Source organism: Canis lupus, chromosome 24, assembly GCF_011100685.1.
Source record: "Canis lupus familiaris isolate Mischka breed German Shepherd chromosome 24, alternate assembly UU_Cfam_GSD_1.0, whole genome shotgun sequence".
NCBI lineage: Eukaryota > Metazoa > Chordata > Mammalia > Carnivora > Canidae > Canis > Canis lupus.
In genome coordinates, this window is record NC_049245.1 from 40,526,347 (window position 1) to 40,547,250 (window position 20,904).

General features: G+C 46.1%; 1 protein-coding gene and 1 long non-coding RNA gene across 3 annotated transcripts in view; one reads left to right on the top strand and one right to left on the bottom strand.

Annotated features, from left to right (window-relative positions):
* LOC111092236 overlaps positions 1–1,606 on the top strand; it is a 32,412-nt gene extending 30,806 nt beyond the window's left edge. Inside the window, exon 3 of one of the 2 annotated variants that reach the window (XR_005378001.1) lies at positions 404–1,606. This is a non-coding gene — a long non-coding RNA (uncharacterized LOC111092236). The remainder of the gene's footprint in view (positions 1–403) is intronic. The other variant, XR_005378000.1, reaches the window with a different exon arrangement.
* Positions 1,384–18,149, bottom strand: CYP24A1 (cytochrome P450 family 24 subfamily A member 1). The gene is made up of 12 exons (XM_038572630.1): positions 17,880–18,149; positions 17,508–17,698; positions 16,208–16,301; positions 14,249–14,345; positions 11,936–12,027; positions 11,173–11,284; positions 9,588–9,733; positions 6,060–6,226; positions 4,844–4,922; positions 4,168–4,365; positions 3,953–4,073; positions 1,384–2,843 (listed from the first exon to the last, which is right to left on the bottom strand). Exons 1-11 carry the CDS (start codon positions 18,135–18,137, stop codon positions 3,963–3,965), a joined length of 1,545 nt encoding a protein of 514 aa, XP_038428558.1. The 5' UTR covers positions 18,138–18,149; the 3' UTR covers positions 1,384–2,843; positions 3,953–3,962.
* Positions 18,150–20,904: the final 2,755 nt, after the last annotated feature.

Consider the following 20,904-nt stretch of genomic DNA (forward strand, 5'->3'; position numbering starts at 1 on the left):
GGAATCTTTGTCTCAGACATTGAGGAAGTTTCTTGGTCTCTCGATTCTCTCCTTTCCTCCCTGTCTTTGCCTTCTGCTTTGTCTTCCCTCCCACTCTCAAAAAAATTATCTGGACACCACAATGTAATAGACTGCCTTCTCCACGTGTCATCATGAGCTGGTTTCTTATAAGCATCCATTAGACTTTTGTTCAAGTTGAAGACTTGAGTTGGCCTCCAGGTAGACAGAAAAGGGACTGGAGAAGATGTAGTTTAAGGGCCACCGGCACTGAACAGTATGTGTTATCAGTGACCATCATGGTGGATCTGAGTTACATTCACCCTGTGACAAGCACCATACTTTACAGTAACCAACCAGGCCTGAAAGGAGAGGTTTTATGACTTGGCATGACTCCTACCAACAGGTTGAATCTGGACTTCTATAAGCCACTCTGTGTAGGCATCACGAAGAGCTAGAGATACCTGAAGAGGACACCTGCAAGGTGCAGCCTGAAGAGCGACGTCATGAGGAGATCACACCAACCATTCTGTAAGCTACATGCCTAGGTCACCCCAGGGGATCAGACTGAGGCTGGAGTGCCCCCCCACATCGCACCTCCTTTGGCTCCTCTCTCTACCCTGTGGCCCTCAGTCCCTCACGGTCTCATCTGGAATCACTTCCTGAATGAACCTCGATGCCAAGGCCAGCCTTAGGGCATCTCGGCCATCCTGCAGGAGGCTTGAGCTGGGCTCTGACTGGTGCATGGGAGAAGAACAGGTAAAGAAGGAATGTGCCAGGAGGGAAGATGGTAGGAGGAGGGACCACAGGTGCACAGCCTTGTGGGCCAATAATGTTGAAGGAATCAAAGAAACTGGCAGGCAGAAGCCAGTGTGGTGGGGTCTGGAGGCATCGGGTGTGGATGATGTGGGCTGAGGCCTGTGGTTCAGTGGGGCCATATTTTCCAGGATGTTGACGTCTGGCTTCAGAAATTGGATCTTTACATAAAAGCAACGGGATACCACAGAAGCAGGGATGAGACAATCGGGTTTGGATTTTGAGAAGGCCAAAATGGCCAGGGTGCAAAGAACAGACTCGAGATCAGCTGGGAGTTTCTGTGCTCATCTGGAGGGAGGTGGTGGTTCAGCTGGTACTAAATGGGCTTGAAAAATATTTAAACAAAAAAAAATAATAAAAAATAAAAAAAAATTTAAACAGCAAGAAAATGGAAAGTTATTTTGCCACTCGAATGATCATCTTCCTGTAAAACTTAGGGAAGTCCAGCTTTTTGTAAGAGCAGATTTCATGATACCGGGCTTGTAAAATGGCCACGAGAAAAAGTTTTCTAGTGAGACAAAGTTGCAAATTTTAAATTTTGATGTAACAAATGCAATGAAGAGGCAACAGTTCCCGAATATTTCAAAACTTTTATTTTCAGAGAATTCTAAGACAATAGATGAGATCTGACAACACATGTGGCTTTGTGATTCTAAAATTAATTTCACAGTAGGGAGAAACCATGCACCTGTTTTAGTGATATGTACATATTCATTCAAATAGAATGATATAAATGTATACTTCTGAAATACTCTAAAGATATAACCTAAAAAGGGAAATCTTTATCAAATATACAGAAATATATAGTATATTTTTAGGAAAAATAGAAGTAAACATATGTAAAAATAAACAGTGTGTAAACAATTTTTTTCCAAAGTTTTAAGTACTGTACAAAACTCTATGCATTTTCTACCATGACTCTGTATTTTCTCAAAGAGTTCAAATCACATAATATGGTTTATACAGTTAATCTATAGTGCCCACTTTCCTACTGTTTTATCCTACAAAGGGGGAAATTAAAGCATGGGAAATCACTGAATATTTTTAAACTGTAACTGGACTTTAGGACATTGTCCTAAATCATAGATTCTAAATCAGATATAAATCAGATCCTAAATAAGAAATATATATATATATATATTTCAAGATGATCTAAGCAACTTGTCATTACATTACACCCACATGCACACATACAAAATTTAAAAGCTACTGATCTACTTCTTAATGCCATAGAGGAAATCCATTAGCTAAATAAATAATTTCAGGATCTTTTGACATAAAAAATGCCACAGTGAATCATTAAGGTATTCTTAGATAAGAAGTTCTGACTTCATCAAAGCACTTCTTAAAATAGAGTTATTCTCGAGTTTCCCAATAATGCTATAGTCTCAAAACAGGAGAAATGCAGTTTCACAGAGACCTCATAATTTTAACATTTAGCTTCACTTTCGTTATAAACCAGTATTTTCCCAGATATTAGGTTAAACAGAGTTACAATAAATGGACTGTCACTATGACCTCAAGCCACAGACAATTTAGCTGCCATACCATAGGTCTTTCATTGTGAGATGTAAACTTACTTTTGAGAAGTAAAGAACCAAGCAGTGAATAAGGTAGGGCAGGGACAGGTACATTTAGTGACTTTTACTGGACTGATGAATGCCCAGCTTCCCTGCCATGTCATGGAAGATGCAAGAGAAAACAGGATTGTTAGTAATTCTATGTAGCCAAGATGGTGCTAACATTGGTTCAAGTAAGCCAGCAGTATACCCTGTAGAGCACCTTGTATTCCAACACTCAATCTGCTTTCCTGAGTAAGATATAATCTTATTAAGTACCATCACCTACACAGATAGTGCCTTCTAGAACAATTGTACTGAAGAAAGAGTATAAACACCTGGATCTAACTGTTCTTCATGTGCTATTTCATGTTCTGGTCTTTGAAGTTTGCTTTCCAGTAACGCAGAAGCAATGAGCACATTCTTATTGGAGGGTAAAAATTGTTGCTCTTGGTCATGGTAAAAAAAAAATCCTGGAAAATAAAGTAAATCACAATTATATATTAAAGAAATATAATTGAACAGTATTTAACACAGGCTAGTAAACATATACACTTACATTCCAAAGGTCAGTGAGCCAAAGCCCTGTGGTCAAATAAGGCCTACCACCTGTATTTATTAATAAAGTTTTATTGGTACAGTTGTGGTAGGCAGAATAATGGCCCTAAGAAAACATCTAGGCTCTAATTTCCAGAGCCTGTGAATGCATGGTAAAAGGAACTTTGCAAATGTATTTAAGTTTATGGACCTTGAGATGGGAAGATTATTCTGAATGGCAGAAGGAGGAAAGATTCGAAGCCCAGAGAGGGACTCAGGTCATTCTGGCTAGCTTTGAAGATGGAGGAAGAGGTCATGAACCAAGGAATGTAGGTGGCTTCTAGAAGCTGGGACTAGCTCTTAGTTGTTAGCAGGAAAATTAGGGACCTCAGTCCTACAACCATAAGAAACTAAATTCTGCCAACAACCCAAATTAGCAAGAGAATAGACTCTCCCCTAGGACCTCCAGAAAGGAATATACCCCTGCTAACACCTTGACTTAAGCCTGGTAAGAGCTAGGTCAGATTCCTGACCTAAAAAAACTGTCAGGAAAATAAATTTATTATGTAATAAAAGTTTTAGCGACAGGTAAGTAATGTGTTTTAGTAATTTGTTATCGCAATAGAAAGCAAACATCACCAGTTTGTTGATGAATCCTGTAAGGCTGCTTTCAAGTTACAAGGAAGAGTCAAGTGGATGTGGGACAGATCTCATGGCCAGAAAAGCCTAAAATATTTGCCAACTGGCCCTTTACAGAAAAAGTTTGTCCACCCTTGATAATCACATGGTGTCTTATGTGTGATTATCCGAGCACTTAATTGATGCCAAGATCCAGCTAAGTATTTAGTATCATATCAGTTTTTTAGAGAGATAAGATTTTGGTCCCCATTTTACAAATGATAAAACAAAATGGGAGGTAGAAAGGTTAAGAAAATGCTCAAGGTCACCCAGCCAATCAGTGGTGAGCAGGGATTCAAACCCGAGTCTGGCTGACTTCTGAGCTCAGACCCCCCCTTGGTCATCCACTGCACCCCAGATGCTCACCTGAGGCTCTTACCGCTGGCGGAAAGCGATGGGGAGCTCCCGGCTGGGCACCAGGATGCCCAGGTGCAGCATCTCCACAGGCTCGTGGTCCGTGGCCACGATGTCATATTTGCGGATGATCTGGAACACACATGCACAAAAGAGACAGAATTACCCCCTCTTTTCCTGCCTTGTGGAATGCCACAGAGCACAACTGCAGAAATCAGAGTTTTACCCAGCAGAGAGCCAAGTGGAGCTGGAGCTCGGCTAGTCGGCGACCAATGCACATTCTTTTCCCGATGCCAAATGGAAGATGTGCAAAAGGATTAATCTTTTTCTTCTCCTGAAGCCATCGTTCGGGCCTAAACTGACTTGAATCTTTAAAATTTTCTTCATTGGATCCCAACACCTGGGTATTTAGCATCAATACTGTCTAAAAACACACAGAAACACAAAAGCACTTAAAATAACTAGAAGAAAACATTTGAACAGCAAGATTCACACAAGGGATCACCTTACAAATGTAAAAGCATAATATGATGATTGCCAGCCTGTGTTTAGTACTAGAAATATACCAGATAATATATAGGGAAATAACTTTAAGATTTTGCATCACATTCCCACACAACCCTATGTGAGATGTTCCATTATTATCACCATTTTACAGATGAGAAAGCTCAACCTCACAAAAGTTATGCAACTCACTCAAGGCTATGCTTGAACCTAGGTCTCTTTTTCCCCAAACCATTAATCCAAACACCATACAATGCAACATGTCAGCTATATATTAAAATACACATATTTCCAAAGTGACGCTTTCTGAGGAAAAGTGTTCATGGACATCTGATGAATATTTGGAAAGTGTATCTTTCAAAGCTCTATAAGGTACAGGTTGCACAAATCCTACTTACTCCTTTGGGCAAAGCATATTCACCCAGAACCGTTTCCTTGTCAAGAGTCCGAGTTGTAAATGGCACACTTGGGGTAAGCCTAGAACAAACAAAATTAAAGACATAGAGGTGAGCACAGACCAATTTCTAGATCAAATATCAATGGGAATGCAGATACTGGTTAAATAAGTAATTCCTGCATAAGTTCATACTCAAAAAAGCAGGATCGCAACTCATAAAGAAGTTCTGTCTCTCTTTTTTTTAAAGAAAGTTTTATTTTATTTTATTTTATTTTATTTTATTTTATTTTATTTTATTTTATTTTATTTTATTTTATTTTATTTTATTTTATTTTAGGAGGGAGGGGCAAAGAGAAAGAATCTTAAGTGGGCTCCATGCCTGATCTCACAACCCTGAGATTATGACTTGAGCTGAAATCAAGGGTCGGACACCTAACCAACTGACCTCCCAGGTGTCCCAAGAATCTCTGTCTTTTCTTCCTGATGTTTATACCTCCTGTTTTTATTCCTTATTGTGTTTGTTACCCTCCCCACACCCCCGCCCCCCGCCCCACCCAGGACTGCTGAGTGGCTGTCAATAGGAGTTTTCTCCTGTTTCATCCTGGACTTCAAATGTGTGTGTTTCCCATGTCACTCTGAAGCTTGACTTTTGTTCTAGGTTTCTCCTATCTGCCCTTCCTGAAGTGAAAGCTCTTTCTTTCCGAATGCTGAAATGTTGTGAGTTTGGTTTTCCAAAAAGGGTGTAAAAAGAATTTTCAAGGACATTTTATACCAGAGGCTCAAAAACTAAGATGTCTCTTTGTCTTATCAAATAATAATAATAATAATACGGTTTTCTTGCTGAACTTCTCATATTCTTCAATTATGCCCCTAATCTTAGAGTTTACAGCATTCATTAGAATATTATTATTACTGACTATTATTATTACTGATTGAAAGGGGAGGACACTGACTTTTCAGAGATTTAGTAGAATTTGCCCAAACACTTTAGGGAATGAATAATAGAAAAAGAATATGGAAAAAAAAAAAAAAAGAAAGAAAGAACAGAAAAAAGAAAAAGAACATGGCCCCAAGGCTCTTTTTTTTTTTTTTTTTTTTTTTGCAATTTGATAAATGTTTCTAAGTCAACTATAGGTGCCATCTGTGGGCCTGGAGACCCCTCATTGTGTATTTATGCTTCCCAGCATATTCATGTTGGCTTAGGCAAGTGTTCTCACCTCATAGATTCTTTGAGACAGGCTTTTAAATATGGCATATTCCTCAAATCCTCTGCCCGGGGCATCTGATTCTCAGGCAATACCCTCTGAATTTCCTTAAGAAGCTTTTGTTGCACATGGGGATTACGGGATAAATTGTAGAGAATCCACATTAGGCTGTTTGCCGTCTGAAAGGCAAGTGGACATGAACTTGAGTTTCTGCAAATAAACAAACTGTCATAAGAGGAACAAAAGCTGATGCCTCCCACCTTGCTCTGCAAATGTATTAGTGAGACTTTTTCATGTGTCCTTATTTGCTGTGCACTACACAAATACAGTATATGAAAAGTGAGATTTATTTTATAAAATAATGACAATTAAGGATAGCTTAATCCACGTAGACTCTTTTAAATAATCAGCTGCATTAGGACACTTACAATTTGACATACAAAAATTGTTTGAACACAAATGAACCATGTAGAGCAGGTGAAGGAAAACCAAGCTGGTTGGGATTGTATCTGTGTCAACTTCCAGGTTGTGATAAGATGTGTGTGTGTGTTTTTTTTTTTTTTTTGGATAAGGTTGTATTGTTGCAAGATGTTACCACTGGGAGAAACCGAGGGAAGGATCCTTGGACCCTTCTCTATTTTTCCTTAGACCTGTATGTGAATCTATAATTATCTCAAAATAAAAAAGCATCTAATTAAAAATTATTCAATGTAGAAAATGGATAGAATACTTGGGTGGGAGAGAGGGATGGAGATCCCGGCAGCGTTGCTAATGAGATTTTTTTCTTTTTAATTTTATAGTGCAAACGCACAAGAAGCTGCATTTCTGGGATTTAGAAGAGAGGGTTTTTTTTGGGGGGGGGACACCCCCTAAAAAGTTACAACAAAAATGAAAATGCATTACCTATCAAACCCTGGGTTTCAGCCACAGGCAAAGAACGCTTGCGGGAGGGTGCCAACACCAAAATAAGAAATTCTAACTGTGAGTTGAATATTTCAAGGAACCAGCCACAGTTTCTGACAAAGGCTCATGGTCTTTTAAGTGGCATGCTTTACTTCCTTTCCAAAGGCAACAAGAAGAGAAAAAATATTGGCTGAAACAGACAGCCTCGCTTTTAGCTTCATCATATTCACCACTGGTAGTCATATGTATTTGTTTTTAGGCCTTTTTTTTTTTTAAGCTAATGTAAGCCAAATATTCCTGTAAAAATGGTCATTGCAGACACGAAGACGCTTTTGCTAAGTGCCATGTGCCACTCACATAAGCGAGCAAAGTGCAAGACGATTCGGGGCCAATGGCATTTACTATTTTGGGAAGAAGGTGCCTCCAAGGCAGGCTTCTTCATGTCAGAGGACTGGCAGCTTCAGCTGCAAATAAACTGTGGCATTACAAGAGTCCAATTTACAAAACAGGAAGAGGGCGTAGCCACCAAATTAGATACACTTTCAAACTTCTCTGATTTTCCAAAAGTGACTTCCAGAACTGCCAGGACCAAAAAAGAAACATTTAACCATATCAGCGGGTCCCTTACCGCAAGTACCAAATAGAGTTTCCAAAAGGCAGATGACTGGCGCTTTCGCCAGAGCCTTGTAAGACAGCCTGGGCCTTTTAGGGTAACGGCAGGAGTGAGAGTGGCCTGGGAAACCTTACAGGCCCTAAGTAACCGGCCTGACCTCCGTGGAGGAGCTCCCTCTTGTAGCTGGCCTCCCTGCGTCCACATTTCCTCTTCTAGCTCCATCTTCCACCCCACCTGCCAGAGGCCTCTTCTCAAATCATCAATCTGATCAGGCTACTCTCTTGCTTATAATACCCCAAGGGTCTTCCATCACAGGTGTCATAAAATCCAAATGGCTTACTAAGCCTTACTAAGGCTTCTGGTTCACAGGGCCCCTTGCCTTCACCAATGTCAACCTGACCACATTTACTAGGTCTCCAGCTCCCACCCTCTTTCTGCTCCAAGGTCCTTGCACATGCTGTTCCCTCTACCTGGAGAGCTCTTCCCCCAGACTTCCCCTGGCTGGCTGGCTCGCTCTCACCGATTCAGCGGGCTCCAGGATCACTTCCTCAGAGAGAGACCCCGGCCCCCACCCAGCCCCATCTCCTTCTCTCCCATCTCTCTGATGGTTTCCCCCATGTCTCCTACCACTATCTGAAATGATCACATGTATTTGTGTGTTTACGGGTCTCTGGTTGGTCTTCCCTCCCAGCAGTTAAGTTCCATGAAGGCTAAGACGTTGTTCTCTGGTTCATGGTGGTCCCTCAAGCATCTGGAATAGTGCCTGGCACATAGTAGGCCTTCAGTAGTTCCTGAATCCTTTCATTTATTCATCAAGTATTCGCTGAGCACCTACTTTGTGCCAAGTACTATTCTACATCCTAGGAACCCAACAGGGCACAAACCCAATCATCACCCTTATGGAGCTCTCATTCCAGCTGAAAACAAAAGATAATGGATGAAGCTTTATTTTTATCACTTTAAGGAGCCTCTTAGGTTAAGTCATGCAGTTTGACAGTGAGCAAAATGAATTCTTCAACAGCCTGCTGGAGCACGAGGAGAAATTATAACCCTGCTGTTTCCCTAGGATGGAGAAAACTCTACTTTTTCTTTGGAAGAGAAACACTAAAGAAGGGGAAACATGGAAATGAAACGAACTGGGACACATTCTTGTTAGAGATTATAGGTGTATGCAATGGTGAGCCATGAGGAATATTAATATGCATCCTGCAGGGGTAGGGCCAAGACTGCATCGAAGACAATTAAACCTGAACACCTGTCAGAATTTGGGTTTGGAGTCTGGCTGGATGGTGTACCTACCATGAATATTAGGCACAATGGGGAGAGAATTTTGGCATTTATTTTTTAAAAGATTTTATTTATTTATTCATGAGAGACACACAGAGAGAGGCAGAGACATAGGTAGAGGGAGAAGCAGGCTCCCCATAGGGAGCCCGATGTGGGACTTGATCCCAGGACTCCAGGATCACGACCTGAGCCAAAGGCAGATGCTCAACCACTGAGCCACCCAGGTGCCCCAAGAATTTTGGTATTTAAAAGTGGTTGTTTCATGCAAGTTGAAGTCAAGTTTTCCCTAACTCACTATGTTTATGCTTTTAATCAGAAAAAAATAATTGGACTGGCAGAGAGCGTTCCAATATTATTAGAGTAACAACCACAGTCAGGCACTTTGGGGTAACATGCACAACCTCTTAGAACTTACTCTATTTTTTAAAATCTAGATTATCTATCCTTCTGTGGTGTGGGATTTATCGCCTCTGAACTCCCCTAGCAGCTTGTGTATCTGGCATGGCATTTGATTCCCTCCCTCCAGAGCACATGAATTCACCTCCTATCATACCTTTAAAGACCGAGGCTAGGCCCTGAGTCTTTTGCAGCATCTCGTACGAGACTTTTTATTTTTGCTGAACCAGTGTTCAGATCATCCTTGTGGAATGAATGAGATGAATGACTATTTACAATTCATCATGAAAAAGATTTCCCAGCCTGTTCGTTCAGTGAACTAACCTCAGGCCCACCCTTACCGTTTCTACGGCAGCCAGCTGGAGCTCCGTGACAGCCGCATATAATTCTTTCTTGGAAAGCTGATTGTGGTGATAAATATCACAGAGGAAATCCGTGCTGGGCTGCTCAGAATATTTCTCTAAGCGGTTGTCGATACAAGATTTGACTATTGGAGAAGAGAAGAGAGGAAGAAAGTCAGGGGAAGATTAGGAGGAGAAAGAATGCAAGAGAGCCCCTGGTAAAAATCCTCCCGGTGACACTAAAGGGCCTTTTTGGGGACACTGACAATTTGCTCAATGAGCTAACGTTGCCTTGTCATTAAGTCACTAAGGACTGATCAGCACCCAGAAGAGCAGGGCTCCTCAAACTTTAACATGCCAAAGAATCACCCAGGCATCTTGCTAAAATGCAGATTCTGATTCGGGGGTCTAGGGCAGGCCTGGGAACCTGCATTTCCAACAGGCTCCTGCTGCGGTGGCTGCTGCTGCTGCTCTGCACATCACATTTTGAGTAGTAAGAGCTTAGAGTTTGGAAGAGATCATCATGAGACAGAGATGGAATTTGGGTCCACTCTCAGAATCAGAACTGGCACCTAGATCCAGTCATCTTGCTGGCTTGTTCACTAATACAGGCAGTGTGGGACTTGGCTCCCGAAGCTGGGCCATCGAGGAGAAGAGAGCCTCCCCCAATGTTTTCAAGCATAAACACACATGCACACACACACTCAGGTGTAGTGCTGTGCCTGCTGACAATAATAGCAGAAATTTCCAATGCTTGTAAAGAGCATCCTAGGCATGTATCCCTTCGTTTCAACCCACTATGCAAGCCACCACCAGAATAATAATAATGGTGAGGATGACAGTAATAATGATGAGCGAAAGCAGTACAGCAGTTAGAGCTTAGCTCTGGGAGCCCTTCTGTCTGGCTTCCAACCCCGGCTTCACCATCACCTAGCATGTAATCCCGACAAATTAATTCTTCGTGCTTTAGTGCAGTCACTCAGGGCTAATAGAAGGACCTATTTTACATTTTATGTGTATGTATAAAATATATGACATGGTGTGACATGCTATGGATCTTCCTCTTAGTACGTATTGGTAAGTATATATACTCACAGAACAATACTCATAGCACCAATATTCCCCACATATTGTAGCAGAAATAGCCTGATCCATTGGGTATTGAGATAAGCCAGGTTTTTACATTATCTAGATTAGACCTACAAGCAGTGGCATTGAGGGAAGTATTATTATTGTTGTTGTTATCCCATTTTAGGGACAAGACTACTGAGGTTGAAAGAGATATAGCACCTCTGGTCAACCTGCTGCACCAATGACAGAGGTGGAGTTTGAGTCTCTCCATCTCTGACTCCAAAGCTCTTGCTTTTAACCACTTCCAGCTCCCAAAGATGACACAAAGCTGTCTTTTCCTTAGAATCTGTCTATGCCAGGGTGATTCTAAACTCGTGTTTACGAAGCCTGAAACAATCAGGAGGAGCAACTCTATCAAAGGATCAAGGTCGTCAGGCCAAGAAGACCATTCCAGCCTTCTGCCAGCAGCTCCAGAGATAGGGCTGCTGGGGGTCGTGGTGTGTGGCCAGGTTACCTGATTTGAAAATAGTGTCCCAGGCCAGCGTGTGGGCCTGCCACACCTTGGTATTGAGGCTCTTGTGCAGCTCGACCGGGGTTACCATCATCCTCCCGAACGTGCTCATCATCTGTGAGGAACACAATGACTTTTCATTCTGGTATCTACCTCTCTCAAAGACAACTGTCACCCTCAAGAGGAGCATTCTCCACGCTTCCACAAAAGCCTCCAATCCTGGAAGCAGAACCCTCCCCAGCCCCAATGGCACAATCAAAATGGTCTTTGGGATGACCTTCCACTGGCTGTGTTTAATAAAAAAAAGTTTGATCTTATGACTTAAATTTTTTTTTAAATGTAGAAAAAAGGAAAACCCATCACTTTCATATCGACTTCAATTTCCATTAATTTCCCAACTTCAGCCATTTCTACACAAGTTTCACAGCATCTATGACATCCACATGTGATCTAAACGATTCAAAAATACTACCCTGGAAAATTTTCAGACTCTTTTTCAAATAGTATTTTAATTGACTGACCTTTAATTGAAACACCTACTTGAAGTTGCCTAAACAATGAGGTGGCGTGCTCCTGGTTTATGAGCATACATGCACATACGTACGTGCAAACACGTGACACCTGGAGCCGAACCCTTAACTAGTGCAATAAAATGGGGGGGGGGGGAGGGCTGTGCCACTCCTGGGGAAACAGGAGTTTGCTTGTTAAGTTATGGTTGTTAAGTTCTATAAATCAGGAAAATCGCTCTCCTCAAGGGGATGCTTACTGTTTTGATGGCCATGATGAAGTTCAGAGCTTCATCCCCCGCATTCTTCCGAAGGAGTCCAAATCTCTTCTCATAGAGCACAAGGCAGATGCCTGTCATTTAAAATAATCAACAGTTAACATCACAGCAGCACTGGAGTCTACAAGTAGCTGGCCATTAAAGGCTCGATTCTTTCTTTAGCAAACTCAAGGTCAAAACCTTTTTTTTTTAGGAAGAGAGGGAAAGCAAAAAGGCTGAGAGCAAGGGGGGCATGATACTCTCCTCACTTTCTAGAAGTTGTCTCCATGTCCAATGCCCCATCCCCTGCAGAACCTCCTGGTCAGAAAAGCCAAAGTGAAAATATTGCCAGTTTATACACGAATGAATATCTCCTGCCAATGCCTTGCTTTTGTCACAGTTTATCATTGATGTCATGTATAGTAGATACTGTTAATGGCCTACCCAATACTCATTCTCCCCAAATTCTTCTCTAAGAGGACCCCGATTTGAGAGTGTCAATGTATCCGTTCTCAGGCAATAAATCTGGATTGCTCTAACACTCTGGTGACAATCCTGTTCCCTGATTCCCCAGGCTTTCTGTAGCAGCTCCCACCTGACATGGCCCCAGTCTGGCCAGTGAGGGTATTTAAGGGGAATACTCTTTTGCTTTCTTGATAAAAGGGGCAAGTGCAGCTGACTGAGCTCTTCCCTCTTTCCTTCCGGTTCTTGCCTAGAATGCGGAGGTGAGACCAGGAGGGGCTGTAACCATTTCACAACAAGCCAACAAGCTAAGGATGGATGAGCAAAGGATAGAGCCCCCAGTGACACTGCTGAGTGCCAGCTGTGGACCGCCCGCCTCCAGACTTCTCATAATGCTGGACAATAATTTTTAAACCATCATAGTCAGATCTTCTTTGACTTGCAAAGACACGCATTTGATATGTCTTCATTTGGGTATTTCCAGTGGACAATTTCCAAAGCATACACTTCCTTTCTCCTCCGTAATCACTCCTTCACTTTATGCTTCTCTCCTTTCCTTTACCACCTTCTGTGGGTTTCTCCTTCGCGTGGCGCTTTCGAATGTGCTAAGTTAGGCGAAGGGTCGCTATCTTTAAAGTGAGGCTGAGCTGACGGAGGGACAGATCACAGTAAAAGCTTCCAGCCTGTGGTGCCCTCTCCAGTCCCTCACATCAGCAGCCAGAGTGATCCTTCCAGCAAATCCATCCAAGCCACTGTCCTGGGAGTACCTCCCAGGTACTCCCAAGCTCAGAACCGAATTCCCATCCCTGGTCTACAGGTGTTGGTCACTGCCTTCCTCATATCCTCTGCCCTCAACAGAGGACCCCTCCCTTGTAGGACATGCTCCAGTCTTTTTAAACACCTTTCTGTTCCTTCAATAGAATCTTCTCTGCTCCGTCATTGGCCTTCCCCCGGCGACCTCCCTCTCCTCTGCCGGGCCTCAGCAGGTATTCGCCACCCCATGAAGCACCACCTGACCAAGCTCAGCTGAGGTAGCTCTCTCAGAGTCTCCCACAGCCTCGAACCTCCTCAGTCAGTAGGTTTCAGCCTTACCTATTCTTTAGAAACTGCTTCCCTGCCTGCATCCCCAAGCAGCATTCCGGTCCAGGCGGAGCTCTGCTTTTTGTTCCTGGAGTGCTCCACAAAGAAAGGGATCATCCCCCTGCCTTCTGTCTGGAACCCTCCGTGGCTCCCCATCTGACTCAAACTAAAAGCTCAAGATCTGGCCAGAACCTTACAGCCCCTGGCTTGGTCTTCCTCAGCCCCTCTTTCCCTTTCCCTATCATCCACCCACACCAGCATCCTTGAAGCTACAGAGACATCGCTCATGCTTCCATGTCGGGGGTATTTGCCCTTCCCGTCTCCAAGGTCTGGAACAATCTCCCCACAGATGCCCTGTGGCTTATTGCTTCAGACCTCACCTCAATTGTCTCCTTCCCAAAGCAGACTTGCCTCATCTAGGCGCTTGGGTTCTTTCTTGAATCCCTGACCCCTGGGTCATGTATCTCTTAAAGTGTGTTTACTTGTTGACTGTCAACCCCACTAGACTCTAAGCTCCGTGGGAACATGGGCATCGCCTGTTTTATCCACTGCTGTGTCCCTAATATCAAGCACGGTGCTAGGCACATAGTCGGTGTTCAATAAACGTCTGTTGAATGACTACATAAGCAACCCATAGTGCAAAGCATGAGTGCCCAAAAGCTTGAAAAGACTGCCTGAATGGCCCTGGTTTGTCAGCGACAGTATAGGATTTTAGAAGAGTTATCGACAGAGCCACTTGCGAATCAAACGAACAAGACTGTGAGGACGACTTACTTTCAAATGACCATTTGTTCAGTTCACTGTATAAGTCTTCAATGCGGCCTCGCTCATCACAGAGCTCATCTATTCTCCCCATAAAATCAGCCAAGACCTTAAAAGAGAGAAACCACAACAGACACATTGCAGTCATTGAAGGAAAACAAAAGTTTAAAAGCTCAGTAAGCTAACTTCAGGTTTTGTTACCCTGTGTATTCACTGCCCGTGATGTTATTCATTCTGAAGCAACAGTAATTATATATTCCCCCCGGGGGCTCACCTTCTGCCCTAACAACCTCGGCCCAGGGTTATTTTCTCAGCTTTTCCCCGAAACCACCCTAAAGCTTAGGTTTCAGCTTTTGATCTAAATTTAAGAAAAGGAAAACATCTCTTCTAATCAGAATAGGGAATAAACCATGAAGGAGGAATGAGCCAAGTGTCCCTGCTGGCACATGCCAAGCACTATGAGGTTTGCTGCTTCCATAATGCGCCAGCGAGCATCTCCTTACTGGTTGGTATTGTGTTAAGCACTTGGAACTTGGCAGCAGAAAAGTCTGCAAATTTAGGACACGGCTCCTTCACTAAATAGCTCTGTGCCCTGGGACAAGTTACAGAAGGGCTCTAGATGCCAGCTGCCCAAATCAGGGTTTTAGATGACTAACGCCTCACTTTTAACAAGGTTGTATAGTACCAAGCACTGCACGTCGGGTATTATCTTAGCCGATCCTCACAACAACCCGGTGAGGTAGAAAGTACTGTCATTACTCCCATTTCCTCTGTGACAGAGGAGAGAAGGGCTTCGAGCAGGGCTAAGGAGCTCACCCTCTGAACATCTAACTGGAAAGTGACCATGCTGGGACCTGCAACAAGGCATGTATGACCACAAACCCATCCGTGTGACCAATGGGCATTCTGAGCTTGTCCACATAGTGCGTTAAGAAGGACTTTGAATTTGTTACCATAAAAAAAAATCCAGAAATTTCACATAAACTTATGGAATTTTCACTACTTATCAATAGTAATAATGATTATGACATAATCTGGAGACACTGAGTCTGCATTCCCACATGGCAGTTGTTTATTGCAGCTGGGGCAGCTGTCCCTTCTAGAAAGGGCATGCACTGTTGTTTGCTAAAATCCCTGCTAGGCCTTCCTTACACATTTATATTAATTTCCTGGCCTTTGAAACCTTCTGGGTTTGCAATCTTGCACCTATATGATCCTCTCTGGTCCAGGGTTCAGTTCAAAACACCCAAAGTGATTGGGAGTAAAGAGAATACTGTATGCTTAAATCCTTCCCTCTTTGGCCCTGTGTTGACTAAAGGATAATGTCTAAATGCCTTATCATGGTACAAAAATCTTGGGAAGGCCCGCCCTCTGTCCAGCATTATTTCAGAGAAAGCCTCCCCTCGGCTGCACTGAATGTACTATTCTCTGAACGCACTACGCTATGTCATGCCTCCCTATCTGCCGCAGGCTATTCTCTCTGCCTGAATGCCTTTCTCCACCTTCTCTGGCTTGAAGACTCCTATTCATCCTGCAAAACCCAGCTCAAATGTCACGACCTAGGAATTTTTGTGTGTGTGTGTGATCTAGGAATTTTATAAGCATTATCTCACTTATTCCTGCCAGCAAATTTGTGGCGTGCCCAGTTCATAGATTGATAAAGTGAAGCTTAGGGAAATTAAAGGTATAGTCAGGTCACAGAGCTAGGGGGTGGAGGCTGAGGTTCCAATCCAAGACTGTGAAATACCAAAGTCTCTGCTTATAATCATTCCTTCATTGGGATGTTGTTTACAAGAAAGTGAAGGAAGGAGGAATAAGGGCTTGGGGGAGGAGGATGTGGAGAGGAGTAGGGAGAAAAGGAAGACTCCCGAACTATCCAGGTTGCCTGTACTCTGTAGCCATGACATGAAGCTTCATAAACATCCCTTCCCTCCCCAGGAGACCCAGGAAAGCTGTTCCCAGCCTGCGAACCTCATTGATTTTGTTGTCCAGCTTCATAATTTCTACTGGTTTCATTAGTTTTTTCTGAAAAGCACTCCGGACCCTCTGCCAGTCTTCTCCTTCCCTGGGAGCGAAGCAGAATTAATTACACTCAGAGCAAATCAACAGGAAAAGAAGGGAGAGGCACAGACATCTCCAGCTCTGCAACTGTGTGAACTATAGAATCAAGTGGACGCTGAGAATCGTGCCAAGAACTACCCAGAGAATGTCAGCGTTGGAATATTTGGGCCTGGTTTGACAACAGAGTGAAAAAGTCACCTCTCCTTCTGGCCAAAGATTACACTAGGGGGGTGACGTCCAGGCAGGTAACCTGGGTTCAGGGCTTTTGAGGTGCCCTTGCTGGGGCTGACCTGGGAGGCCAGATGCCTCCACTCTCAGCAGTTAGAGTGGGCCCCGAACATCCCCTTCATCAGCAACCCAGATCCGTTTGAGAAAAATTTTGTCTCCTCTAATAATCCACTGACTTGGGCTGAAAGTCACATTCACAGAACATCTCAATCCGAGAATTCTATCATTGCCTCCAAATAATACACAGTCAGAGGTTCACTGGAGCTGTAAAAGCCTGTTCTAGTCATCCACCTTCTTCCCTCACCCCATCGCACCACACAGCCTATGAGGCATCATGCATCACTGTGGCTTCTGATTCCAGTAATTACATCCTGAAAAATACCACTATTTGGCATTACGATTTGGGAGTAAAAAAAGAAAGGGTGCTAACTTGTCAGACGCTAATAATTAAAAAGCAGAGAAATGTCATCACATTATGGCTTTTATCTATCTAAAAAAAAAAAAAAATCTGACCCTGACCCACCTTTCTGACTAGACCTGGATCATAACCCTCCATCCCCCTCCGGAAAGGAAGGTAGCTCTCAGAAGCAAAAGAAGTTGCTTTCTGGCGTCTGCGCTCACAAGAAGGGATTGGAGATGATGGGAAGGGATAATTCGTATAGAATACGTTGGCCGGGCACTCTGACTTGCGAACCTCGACCCGCCCAAGAGTCTGAAACCACAATCTTTACAAAGCTTTGGGTCTTTCTTTGGCGGAAAGGCAGGGCGCTGCCCAGGGGCCAGAGGGAAGGCAGGTGTTGGGTGCACAGCACAGGTGTTGGGTTCTTCTCAACCCCCTCTGGTCTAGGCAAGAGCCCGAGGCTGCTCCGGGAAGGGGCTTTCGTGTCCCTCCGTGCGTACTGTGGGTACGGCCGCTGGAAACCCTCTCCGAGCCCCCCCCCCCCCCGCACTATCCTCCCCCCCGCCTGCCTCCTGGACTCACAAGATCAGCAGCCCGTAGCCCTCCTCGCGATAGTCGCGATAGGCCTTCCAGGGCTTGATCTCCAGCCGCTGCGGGTGCGCGCTCTCCGTGCGGTACAGCGCTTCCAGCAGGCACGGCGAGCCCAGGTGCACCGAGTCGAAGGAACCCAGCTTCATGCGGAAGATCTTGCCGTACTTCTTGTGGTACTCGGCCTGCGGCGGGCAGACCAGGTGGGCGCGCGTCCCTCGCAGCCCCGGGCGCACCCCCGCCCCCCGCTCCCCGCCCCCCGGGGCCGCACCTGCCGTCGCGCAGGAGCGCCCGGTGCGCCCGGGGCCGCGCGCCTCGCCCAGCGCAGGGGGCGGAGAGGGAATGGGGGCGCGGCGAGGCATTTACCAGCGTGTCGTGCTGTTTCTTGAGGCCCCCCTTCCAGAGAATCTCCAGCAGGCTGCCCAGCAGCGGCCAGTTGGTGGGGCCCGGCAGGGCGGCCGCGTTCTGCGCCTCGCCCGGCTCCACGGGCGGGCACAGGGGCACCTCCCGCGGCCGGGGGGGTGCGCACGCCGCCGACGCCACCGGTCTGGGGGGCTGCCCCAGGTGGCCCAGCTGCTGGAGGAGGGCGACGAGCGAGCGGCTCTTGGCGATGGGGCAGCTCATGGCAGCCGGGGGACACCGGGCTCGTGGGAGGGCGCGGGGACCGGGAAACGCGATTCTGCTCAAGTGGCGCCGGCGGGATGTGGGGGCTTGACGATTCTGGGAGGTGGGGGCGGGGGACGGGGGCGAAGAGGGCCAGCAGGTGTGATGCAGCGGGCGGCAGGGGAACCGGGAGAAGAAAGGACCTCGGCAAGGATGCTCGGCGCTGCCCCGCACGGCAGCCTCGGGGCGCGGGTGCCGGCCGAGCGCGGGTCCTCGGGGCTTGGGTGTCTCTTGGAAGAGGAAGCGAAGGGATACGGGCCCGCCTGTGGGTCCGCGCGGCTGCCGTCCAGGTCTGGAGCCGCCAAGTGGAGGTGTCGAGGAGGGGCGACAGATGCTGGGAGGCGCTGCGGTCTCCACCTATCCGTCTCCATGCTCCATGCCCAGGGACCATGTATTTATGCGGACGGGGCAGGCCCCGGGTGGCCAATGAGCACCCTGGGTCGGGCGGAGCGGGCCCCGGCTGGCCGGGCGGGAGGGACGCGGGACCCGGGGCGGGGGGGCGGGGGGAGCAGGGCTGGGGGTGGAAATAGGATGGAGTCAGCGAGGTGAGCGAGGGCGCCCGGCCTTCGGGTGGCGGGTGCGCTGCTCCCCGGGCGGGAGTTCACCGGGGGTGCGCCCTGCGCGCTCCCCGCCCTGGCCCGGCGGGCAGGAGCCGGCAGTGGCGGCCGCGGCTGCAGCCCGGCGCTTGCACAATCGCGCTGCCGGGCGGGCGAGGTCTCCGAGGGCGGCCCTGGGAAGGCAGCCGGCGGCCTCCGGGGGCCCGGGGTCCGCGCGCCTCCCGGGAGCCAGCGCCTGCCAGCCCGGACGGAAGTCCTTTTGGAGCGGGGTTGGCTCTCTGCGCCTCCCCGGGTGGGGGGCTGGAGACGTAGCGAAATGCACCCCAGGAGGGCGGTTCACCTGGGGCTCTGAACGTGGGCCAGGCGAGCCGGTTGGCGTCGTGGCTTGGTCCCTGGCTGCTCCAGGTAACGAGTTACAGCGGGCGAGGCGCCAACCGCCGAGCCTCGTCCGTAGTCAGCGCTCCGCAGGGTCCGTAGGCCTGTGGGTAGTTAGGGAACGCGCGGGGAGAGCGTGGCTTGCCCTTGAGGCTGGGCTCCCTTGCCCACGTCCACAGGCCCCCTTCCTTTTTGCACACCCGGAGCCCTGTGCAAAGATGCGCACGTGCAGCCTCGGGTGCCCGCCAGTCCCCCCACCCCCCTACAGAGTGCATCCCAGGCCCGCGCTGGGGCCCATGCACGCAGGCAACCTCTAGAGCCGTCGTGGCTGGCAAGAGTAGAACTTGTCCTGCCAACTCAGGAGGAGAAGTTGGAGATTTTTGTTGATAGTTTTAAAGTAATTCGTGGGGAATCCCTGGGTGGCTCGGCGGTTCAGCGCCTGCCTTCGTCCCAGGGCGTGATCCTGGGGTTCCAGGATCGAGTCTCTGCAGGGAGCCTGCTTCTCCCTCTGCCTGTGTCTCTGCGCACCCCCGTCTCTCTCTATCATGAATAAATACATAAAATCTTTTAAAAAATAAAGTAATTCGCGTTCTGTCATTCTGACCCAGCACTGGAACGACAGCCGGCTGCGTGTTTTCTCCCACCCTCACCCCTTTCCCCCCCTCCAGTCACGTGACCGGCCTTTTTTTTTTTTTCCCCATCCTAGAGTTAGCAACTCCTCCTTGGTGAGTTTATTGTAAATCTCTATAGTTCGTTTCTTCAGATCCTTTAGCAGTCAAAATTGAGCTCGCACTCATTTCAGATTTGTCCTGAAATGCTCATGATTGCTAATGTTAATAAAAATAACTATATTATTACAATGTTTCTTATATTAATATAATGTATTATATCTACTGTTACAATGTATTGGTGTAATGCATTATAGCTACTTAGATATCTATTTATATATACATTCAGTAGTCCATATTATATATCATATATTAGAGATTATATATGATATCTAATGTATACATCTTACAGAGTATACAAATGAGAGCTTTCTAGACTTATGATAAACCAGGCAGGTAAGCTAGACATTTTACGAAAGTTTTCCCATTGAGTTTAGCCCAATGACAAAAATAAATGAATCACTAAGACTGAAGCTTAGGGAGTTCAATTTCACACATGGCTCATTTGGGATTCAGACCCCAGATTTTCTGACTCTAGCCCTTATTGTATACATCCACTTATATTATGCATTTTACATCGCCTTTTGTTAAACCAAGAACATCTCAGAATATTGGAAATGTTCCCTAAGTGGGAATTTCACCAAAAGGAGGGTAATGGGATCGATTTGTGTGGGGCTGTGTGATACGAGGTTGCTTATATGCTGATAGTGATTTAAAAAAAAAAAAAACAGCCCCACATAGAAGATGCATTTATTTTATTTTTTAAAAAGATTTTATTTATTTATTCACAAGAGACAGAGAGAGAGAGAGGCAGAGACACAGGCAGAGGGAGAAACGGGCTCCCTGCAGGGAGCCCTATGTGGGACCCGATCCCGGGACTCCAGGATCACGCCCTGGGCCGAAGGCAGGTGCTCAACCCCTGAGCCACCTAGGTTGCCCAGAAGATACATTTAGTAGAACACTGTGTACCTTGCTTCTGGCACATGCTTGGCACATAGTGAATGATCAATAAATAACTCTTCTGTTAAGTCAGACATTGAGTTATCCTCTTTCCTTGTGTTTTCTTTCTCTTTCTGCAGGTGCACTCAAGAAGAAAGGGAAACAACTTCATAATTTCTAGATTTTCAC

Coding starts and splice junctions, on each gene's coding strand:
- CYP24A1 (XM_038572630.1), bottom strand. CDS start 18,137: ATGAGCTGCCCCATCGCCAAGAGCCGCTCGCTCGTCGCCCTCCTCCAG. Junction 4,923..6,059: donor TGTCTCAAAGAATCTATGAG/GTGAGAACACTT, acceptor TGTTTGTTCTAG/GCTTACCCCAAGTGTGCCAT. Junction 4,074..4,167: donor TCCACTTGGCTCTCTGCTGG/GTAAAACTCTGA, acceptor TGTGTGTTCCAG/ATCATCCGCAAATATGACAT.